Source organism: Macrosteles quadrilineatus, unplaced genomic scaffold, assembly GCF_028750875.1.
Source record: "Macrosteles quadrilineatus isolate MER2022 unplaced genomic scaffold, UCM_ALF_1.0 Scaffold_9__3_contigs__length_116548681, whole genome shotgun sequence".
Lineage (NCBI taxonomy): Eukaryota > Metazoa > Arthropoda > Insecta > Hemiptera > Cicadellidae > Macrosteles > Macrosteles quadrilineatus.
The window spans coordinates 96299699-96309136 of NW_026542602.1; the positions used below are offsets into that span (position 1 = coordinate 96299699).

Genomic DNA, 9438 nt, shown 5'->3' on the forward strand with positions numbered 1-9438 from the left:
TGAAAACAAAAATATCTTTAGGCCCTACCTTGTAAATATATTACCTTGTTAAGAACATTGTTTTGTAAATTTGTTTTTATTTATTTTCTGAGTGACAAGAAATAGAAAATTGTATTATTTTACTTGCTTTGTTTTTGCAGAATTATTGTTTTTGTTTTTTTCCAGTATACTTTGTGACAATGTGTGGCATCTTCAGGGAGATTGTGGCACAATCAGTGTAAATAGTATAATGAAAAAAGAACATTCGACAATCTTCCTAAAGATGCCACACAACGTGGCAAAATATATTGAAAAAAAACAAGAATCCTGCAAGAACAAAGGCTACAAAAAAAACAAAGTAAATATTTCAACCTTGTGTTAATCCTATGATAAATCAATGCCAGAACACTATCTATTCTGTATTGACTTAAGGCAAATTTCTTTTCAATATTTCATTTGTTAAGTTTAAGTTTGTATTAAATGGTGACAGTCTTCATTTTTTCAATGTATTAGCCCTCATTGTTTTTTTATACCATACTAGCTGTACCCGCGGGTTTTGCCCCGTTTAACTTCATAAGTGAGCTTGTTCGCATGGCTCAATCACGTCCTAAATAAGGTACTAAATTTATAAAAACAACAGGGATATTTTTCCTCTAAAAGGAGAAATAGACCATAATAAGTCACAGCGTTTCATCTTAAAAACTAGTAGTAAGTTATAGAATAAAAATAAATATAAAGGCATTTACTTGTTTCTCAATGATTCAATTATCAAAGACAGCAATTCGAACAATAATTGAGGTCAGTCAGTAGTGTCTAGTAACAGCTGACTGGCTCTAGACACCTTGCAATATAATTGAGGTTGCATCATAGGCCACGCTCTGGGTTATGTCAAGTGTGCACTATGAGAAAAGTAGACATTTTGACTATTGATTCCACGAATAAGACATAAGGCATAAGACATTTATTCATCATTTTTACATGTGTAATGCATAGACAGGTCAAATTGTTGGTAAATACATCTCGTATTCAGTCTTGGGTAAATAAATGTATAAATATATATATAACAAGGAATTCAGTTAATACAGGCAATATAATACAAGAGTTAAAATTGAAATTGAGCAACGAGCAAATAAATACAAAAGTTACAGACCATGGCGTGGCGAGAGATTTAAAATTTGACAGTAATAAATTAATACTGAATTAATGAATTGAAACCCCTTTTCTCATCCCTAGTGTTGTTAACAAATCAGGTGGAAGTTCAAGTTAATGAAAATAGGAAAAAAAAACAAACTTATATTCATAACAGGAGGAATCTTGTGTATTGCATGCTGGTAAATGCTGAATGACAATTACGATTATTGATTAGACAATGTATCAAGAAATGAATAAGTTGATTAGGGAACATCTGTGTGTATTGTTGACATTAGTACACAGCCATGTGTTCTGACTCATGTGTGCTCGCAAATAAATCAACTTTCAGAACGAACTATACATTCAACTTCTCAGATTTCATTATCATATCATGTTATGCCTAGGACTTAAGCTAAAAAATTATAATTTACTACGTAATCATATTAAACAACCATACGCCTATATCCCTAATTTGAAAATGGGTAGGCTTACTTAATGAAAAACAAAATAATTATAAAATATTAAATTCATATTTTAGATACAAAGTATTTTGTTACCTTACAATATACTTGTATCTAGCTAAACTTTATGTTTCCTGAGGAATGCCACATCCTCAGGTTTATCCTCTTCCATGATTCGTCATAAAATTCAAAATTGGATACAAAACACACATTGAGAAAGAGACGTAAAAAAAAGACTATAACTTGTACACGCACCACGACATTGATAAAATCAATGTTCAGTCTTTTCATAAAAAAATGTGTCTATGTCAACGTATTTGGGTCAAATTGTAAATTTTATGAAAAATGGTAAAATAGGATGAACCTGAAGGTGTGGCAGTCGCCACGAAACATTTAGTTTAGCCAGACATTGAAGAGTATTGTTAAACAATCAAAGGTTATGGAAAAAATGAAAAAAAAAACTTATGGATGAAAAGTAAATTGTAGTTTTATATTTTGATCAAACTTGGCAAATCCATTAATTTTAAACTATGGTAATAATGAAAGTGGATCTACAATACAAAGAACTTTACCACGATGAAGCCCTTTTTCTATGACAGGAGATGGCACATTAGTGACATACGTCTTTTGCTTTTTTGCATATACTCGATAAAAATGTTATAAATCAACACAACATTTCTTTAGGTAATGTAGTGAGTTACAAGGATGCCAAAAATTATAATATAACTCAATTTTGCTAAAAATGGCACTTAAGTCCCTATACATTGAGACTCGATAGCTAAGCTAACGTACCAAGCATTACGCCAGCAGACTGTAGGCCATAAGCTGTTATCAACACATCACTCGCATAAACAAACAGACTGCCCAGGAAGAAACCGATGGCGGCAGGCAGGAAGGCAAAATCTCCGTATTGTTTAGAGTCCTCAGCCATCTCTATCGCAGGGGCTAACAACGACCAGTACGATGCGGCCATCATGACACCTCCAGCAAACCCTAAACTGGCGTCTAGAAGCACTCTCTGAAACAGGCAGAATGTATGTTTAAGGAGTTGAATTCTAAGCAAACCCTAGTGCAAACCTCAGTTTGGTTCCATGCTAATGTTTAGTCTCTTGACACAAAAACACATCTGAATAAGAACTGTTTGAAAAAGGTCTACTTAGCCTCTTTTTTAAGGTGTTAAAAATCTCAAGACTCTGGGGGTGGAGCTGCAGAAATCAATTATGTCTTGCTGATACAAAAGAGAGCAGTAAGAATACTAGCCAATGCTAATATTAATGCTCCTTGCATTATCTCTCTTTGTAAATGCGGGAATCGTGACGGTATGTAGTCTGTCCATGGTTTCTTATTAGCTCTGCATATAAAAAAATATTTTTTCAGCCACGTTGTGACGGTGCAATTTCGTCCTGGGACAAAATTTTACTGTCGGCCTCGGATAGCTAATCTAGGCTAATTGAGTGTCTCCAGGGTTAGTGGTAATAATAATAGTATTTGGTTTTTTAAAATATGGGCTCACATATGGTCGTTAAAGTAAATGACTCATTCATCAGAATAAAGATAGCCTATAAGTTAGGCCTAATTGATTTAAGTTTTATTCATGAAATCACAGAAAACGTACTACTATAACCCAGAATGCCAACCGCATGGTAAAAAGCATTAAGCGTTTTGAGAGAGCTTTGCCTGTCAATACGTAGGCAGCGCCACCAGCGTTGCCATGCAATAGCATAGCAATGCTGGTGGCGCTGCCTACGGATTGACAGGCAAAGCTCTCTCAAAACACTCAATGCTTTTTACCATGCGGTTGGCATTCTGGGTTATAGTAGTACGTTTTCTGTGATGAAATGCATAAAAAACGGGAAAAGTTAGGTCTAAAAATACAAAATGATTAACGTCTTTGTAAATTTAGGCTATTAAATTACATAATATATTAAGTTATTATAACATGTCATTTGATTTACTATAAGATAGCGAATTTCCCTATATAGGGAAAGCTATTACTGTATGTCGCACGGTAAGACCTAGGCCATTTTGATGTCTCCAGAGGCCAAAAACACCATTCGTTCAAATTTTTATATATGTATAAGTAGGCCTATATATATGTGTCCGTGAACGCGATAACTTGAGTACGGTAGCCTAATTTTTGTCCGATTTTAATGAAATTTGGTTTAGCCTAAAGGAGTAAGGCGGGGTAAACTTAAAGGAGTTCGCGAACCAGCATGATAGGACCATGGAAAAGGGCATTTTACTTTTTTTAAGGGGGGGGGGGTTTATTTTGAAAATATTGGGTTTTCTCATTTATGACCCTCAAAACATTAGTAAGTTATCTAATTTCTCCATATAAACCTTATTAAAAAGCTTGAAAAACTAAGTAGACCTAAGTTAATTATTTAGTAAGTTTTATATCAAAGTGTTTTTAAGTACGGTTAAGGGATTGGTAACGGAGAAAATAAAAATAAAATGTAAATTTAAAATTCCCATGTTAACTTAAGTTAGGTACTTATTCTTATAGAGAATATTGTGGGTAAACTTCCGTATCTGTTGTAAAAAACAACCGAAGGAAAATATCGATTTAAGTTATCGATTGTTTCATTTGATATATTGTTTGGTTAAGTTAGTTAGTTTAACTTAACCTAACCAACCGAACAATAAATTGAATAATCAATATTATCGATCGATATTTTCATTCGGTTGGTTTGACAACAGATACGGAAGTCTACCCAATATTGTAAAATGTTGTAGTTTGCTTGGTAATGGAAATAAGTTATGTTGATCAAACTTGGCAATTTATTTTATTTTATACCAAGCTAGGCCATTAATATTTTACAAAAAACACACTTTATTAGTTTTCTTGTAGCAGCAAACCTTGGTACGGTACTAGTTAAAACCAAATGTTGTTTAAAGAGATTTAATTGCAAATCTATTCAGACAAATGGAAATTCGCTTACCTTAGTCTGCAGGTTTGCTAATTTTGCTGCAATGGGGGTGTTTAAAAATGTTAACTTGTTTGTTATTATCATACTGAACTAAACTAAGTTAACTTAACCAAACCACCACAGCACATCAGATCATCAGATTTTGTACTGATGCGAAATAAAAGAAGTCGAAGAGCAAATCAAGAAAACTCTAAGCCTAGGCCTAGAACTAACCATAAACCAATAATTGGGACTGGAAAAGTCGATGGATCCGACTTGGAGGCTGTGGCTAAAACTAAATGAATATTTATATCCAGGCTCGAGAAAAATACAAAGAAACAGTCAGTGGAGGAATATGTGATGAAGATGTGTAGTGGAAAAAACGTCATCTGTGAGGAAATTCCCACAAGGTACCCAACCTACAAATCCTTCAAGGTAGGTTTTCCATTACAGTTCTCTAATATAGTTATGGACTGCGAGAAATGGCCTGAAGGCATTTTAATTAATAATTTCATAGTCTCTAACAGACATGGGAACAACAAAACCAGGCCTAGGCCTACACTTGAAAATGGGTTGCCTGAAAAAAAACGTGTAGTAGACTCTGATGGATATAGGGAAGCAGAGTTGAATAAAGATAACCCTAAAAGATTAAAGATTATGTTTTTTAATGGAAGATCTATTTTTAATAAAATTGAATTATTAGAATCTCTCTTGTCACAAGATAACTGTGAAATTATTTGTGTAGCTGAGACTTGGTTAAATAATGTGAAGAAAACCTGCTTTAAAATTGGGGACTATTCTATGATAGTAGATTACAGTAGAGAATTGAAATCTGGAGGTGGTGTTGCCATTTTTACTCTAAATAATAACACAAACAAAGTAATTCCAATCAATAAACTGAAGGACAGAGGTCCTTCAGTTTATTGATTTTCACTGATTCACTGAGAGCAGTAGAAGAGATTTTTGAGTGCTGTGGAGCAATCGTTAATTGTTGTAAATATAAATTTGTACTTGTAAATATCTATAGACCGCCATGTGAGGCGAATTTTTATCAATTTATTGAACTCCTTGAAGATACCATAACGTACCTAAAACGAACATATTGTGACTTACCTCTGGTGGTCTGTGGGGACCTAAATGTTGATTATTTGACAAGTAGCCTACACAGAGACTACTTAAATGATGTTTTGCAGTCAAACGATCTCCATGTTAAGTTTACATTCAATCAATACACTAGGATCGACCCTAATTCAAATCGACACAGCCAACTCGACTACTTTATGACTGATATTCAGAGATGCTCTTATTCCATAGATGTTTTACCACCACTTCTCTCAGACCATAGCATAATTGTTTTTAAATTGGATTCAAGAAATTTCAATGTTGTAAAGAAAATTGAGAAGAGGAAAATTACCAAACCCAACCTAAACACATTTGAATTTTTAATGAAAAAACAAAGTTGGATCATTGATGAGTCAACCAGTGATGTAGATAATATTTTTAATACTTTTTATTCCTCCTTTTTATATGTTTTTGACGTGTGCTTTCCCAAGGCCATATATATGTGTAAGGACGACTCACATGTTAGATGGATAAACCAAGAAATAATAGAATCCCAAGAAAACTTGAAAGAATTGTACTGGCGTACAAGAGACAAAACTGATGATAACAACAAAATAGTATATTCCAATGCTAATCAACACACTTTATTGCTCACTAATAGTAAGAAACAATATTTCAAGAATAAAATTGACAATGCAAAGAACATCAGCAAAGAGTCATGGACTATTATTAGAAATCTAACATGTGATGATTATGTAAATAGTTGTAATATATGTTTGAAAATCAATGACGAGCTCATCACCCGTCCGGGTAATGTGGCAAACATTTTTAATGACTATTTTGTTTCTGAAATCATCAAACTGACTGGGCCGGTTAGTGAAACAAATATAGATTTTAATGATAATTTATTGGAGAACGATTTCCATTTGTGGCCTACAAGTGAGAAAGAAATAGCTGACATCATCATTAAAGTAAGCAATAAACATAGTGCTGGAATAGATGAAATACCCTGTAGTTTGTTGAAATGCTGCAAGGACATCATTGCTAAACCCCTTGCCATGATAATTAACAAATCGTTTGAACAAGGTGTCTTTCCAGAAAAAATTAAAACCTCAAAGGTTGTGCCTATCCACAAAGGTAACAAAAAAAATCTTGTTAAAAACTTTAGGCCGGTAGCCGTACAGAGTGTATTCTCTAAAATATTTGAAATTGTATTTCTAAGAAGATTAATTCCCTTTTTGGATGAGAAAAACCTGCTTAATGATCATCAATTTGGTTTTAGAAAGAAGAAATGTACTACTGATGCGATATTTGACTTAATCATTGATTTGTATGATAATCTTGACGAAATAGGAGATCAGCTATGCATCTTCTATGACATGACTAAGGCGTTTGACCTTCTTTCACATGAGATACTGTTAAATAAATTAATCAAAATTGGTATCAAAGGCAAGCCATTACAATGGATCTCTACATATCTCAAAGACAGGAAACAAGTAGTCAATGTTAGACATTCAAGTCAAGACGGGCTATGTCGCCACTACCGTTCAACTCTATCACCTAATATTAATACCGGGGTTCCTCAAGGATCGAACTTAGGCCCTGTCCTATTCCTCCTCTACGTCAACGACCTGCCTGATTCAATAACGACAGGAAAAACCTGGTTGTTTGCCGATGATGTTTGCCATCTTGTAAGAGGTAGTGATGCTCGATCCTTAAGAATCAACGCCCAAGAAGGGCTTAACGAAATGAGTAGTTGGTGTAACGACAATAAACTGTTACTGAATAGAAGTAAAACAAAGGCTCTTCAGATACACAATAGAAAAAAACCAGATTGTTGCCCTTTACTGCGCTCAGGAGGATCAACCATTAACATTGATAATTCCGTAAAATATCTTGGCCTAACCATCAGTGATGACCTGAGATGGCACAAACATATCGACAACATATCTGTGAGACTCACGGCAGTTTGCTATATGGTTCGGAGGCTCCAACCACTCCTGGAAAAAGAAGTACTAATGAAGATATACCATGGCTGTTTTCACAGCATCATGAAATATGGGATCCTACTATGGGGAAACAGCCCAGCTGCCCAACGAGTACTTCTCCTACAAAAAAGAATAATGAGATCTATTTTCTTGGAACCATTTCTCGCACACTGTAAGCCACTGTTTGAAGAAGCCAAGGTCCTTACCATGACAGCACTTTTTATCCTGGAGTCAGCACTGAGTGTAAAGAAGAACCCACAACTGTTCCTAATAAATGCAGCATTCCACAACTACAACACAAGGCAATGTAAAAATGTCCACCTAACCCAAGTAAACTCCACTTTAGTAGCAAATGGCCCTAAATTTATGTGCTCCAAAATCTATAACAAGATCCCAACTGAAATAAAAAATATTGAAGAAATAGAAAAATTCAAGATGTTACTCAAGAATTATTTATTGAAGAGGCCATACTACTCACTGACAGAGTACTTTGAAGATAAATGAAAAGGCCAATATTTTTTTGACGACCACGGCGCAGTGACGCTTCCAGTGGGAAATCTTCAAGTATCAAGTAAGTAAGTAAGTAAGCACAGCACAGTGTGAAAAATGTCTAGGCCTACTTGAAAGACATTTAGCTTAGGCCTTAGTTAACAAGTTAACTTACTTACTTAAATCGTGTGAAAACTAAATCTGATAGGATACCAATAATCTTATATTGTAGGTTTCCGCGGGACTGTACCTATTCCCAGGTATTTGTAAAAAAAAAAAATTAGCCTACTTGTAGGCCTAAAGCATGTGAGTTAATAACTTATGTAGGCTACATTTTAAGAGTCAACAATCTTTGGTATCTAGTCGGTGTTCTTAAGTTCTTTAATGTTTAGTCTTAAGGGTGCGCTCTACCTCAGCTCGGATTTCTCAATAAGAAGTTGCCGAACGCCGATGCCCCTATACCATTGCATTGAACAGCGCCTTGAAGAGCGCTTGCAAGCCTTTCGAGTCTGCGTGATTACATAGATATCCTTCAACTTTTTAGTAAACTAACGGCAGGTTCTTGTTTTTAAGAATCTATTTCACTTTTCCCGTTTGTATTTTTCTAAAAATTATTTGTAGGCTATGCGTTAAAACTTATGATAAAAAACACGTATTTTAACATTTTTACCAACCTTTGAGCCAAGCATTTTTTAAATTATCAAAATGTTAAAAAACGGCAAAACTACAATAATACTTAACGAAAAATATGACACCAAGATCTTTTAAATCGGTTCACAATTGGGGCTACAATCATTAAGAACTAGATACCCTTTGCGCGCGCGCCAGTCGGGTAGAGCGCACCCTTAAGAGTATTACAAATCACCTGAAGCAGGTCCTTTATTCAAAATTTAAATGGAATTGGTACAGAGAAATTTAAAGTAGGCTAAAATACAATGTTCAAAACTCAAATGCCTACTTACTTGAGTTCCGCTGATGAAAACAACACAACCGGCTCCTGCTGCTGTCATACCCCATGTAAATAATGTACCCAGAAGAGTCTGGAAAATTGGACTATCGCTTTCAATCATAATTCGGTCGAGAATTAAAAACCTTGTCAATAAATAAAAAGTAATCCTTGGTTTACCAAATTAAAGATCAAATACAAAAATTAATTCAGCGGTTACCAGTCATTGCAAAAATTATCAATTTGCCACCACACACAACACAAAACACACTGCACTCCGCAGCTGCAGCAGAAAACAAAACAAACACAACAGAAGAATACAGCTTAGCTTGACATTTGACATTGACAAGACAACTCGAATCTGAATCCTGGATAGGATAGAATGAAATGAATACTGTAGAGAATGAATGCTCAATGCCGCAACACAACTCAGCTGAACACAGAAACGGAGTCGGAGCGAGAACTTCTTCCCC

The 9438-nt window shown here is 34.7% G+C and overlaps 1 protein-coding gene across 1 annotated transcript in view; it reads right to left on the reverse strand.

Moving 5' to 3' along the window:
- LOC129003227 (zinc transporter ZIP11-like) overlaps positions 1-9228 on the reverse strand; it is a 76511-nt gene extending 67283 nt beyond the window's left edge. Inside the window, exons 1-2 of the mRNA XM_054431520.1 lie at positions 8982-9228; positions 2364-2589 (exon numbers count right to left, since the gene is read on the reverse strand). Of these exons, the coding sequence (XP_054287495.1) occupies positions 2364-2589; positions 8982-9089 (334 nt within the window). The 5' untranslated portion in view covers positions 9090-9228. The remainder of the gene's footprint in view (positions 1-2363; positions 2590-8981) is intronic.
- Between the last annotated feature and the right edge of the window lie 210 nt (positions 9229-9438).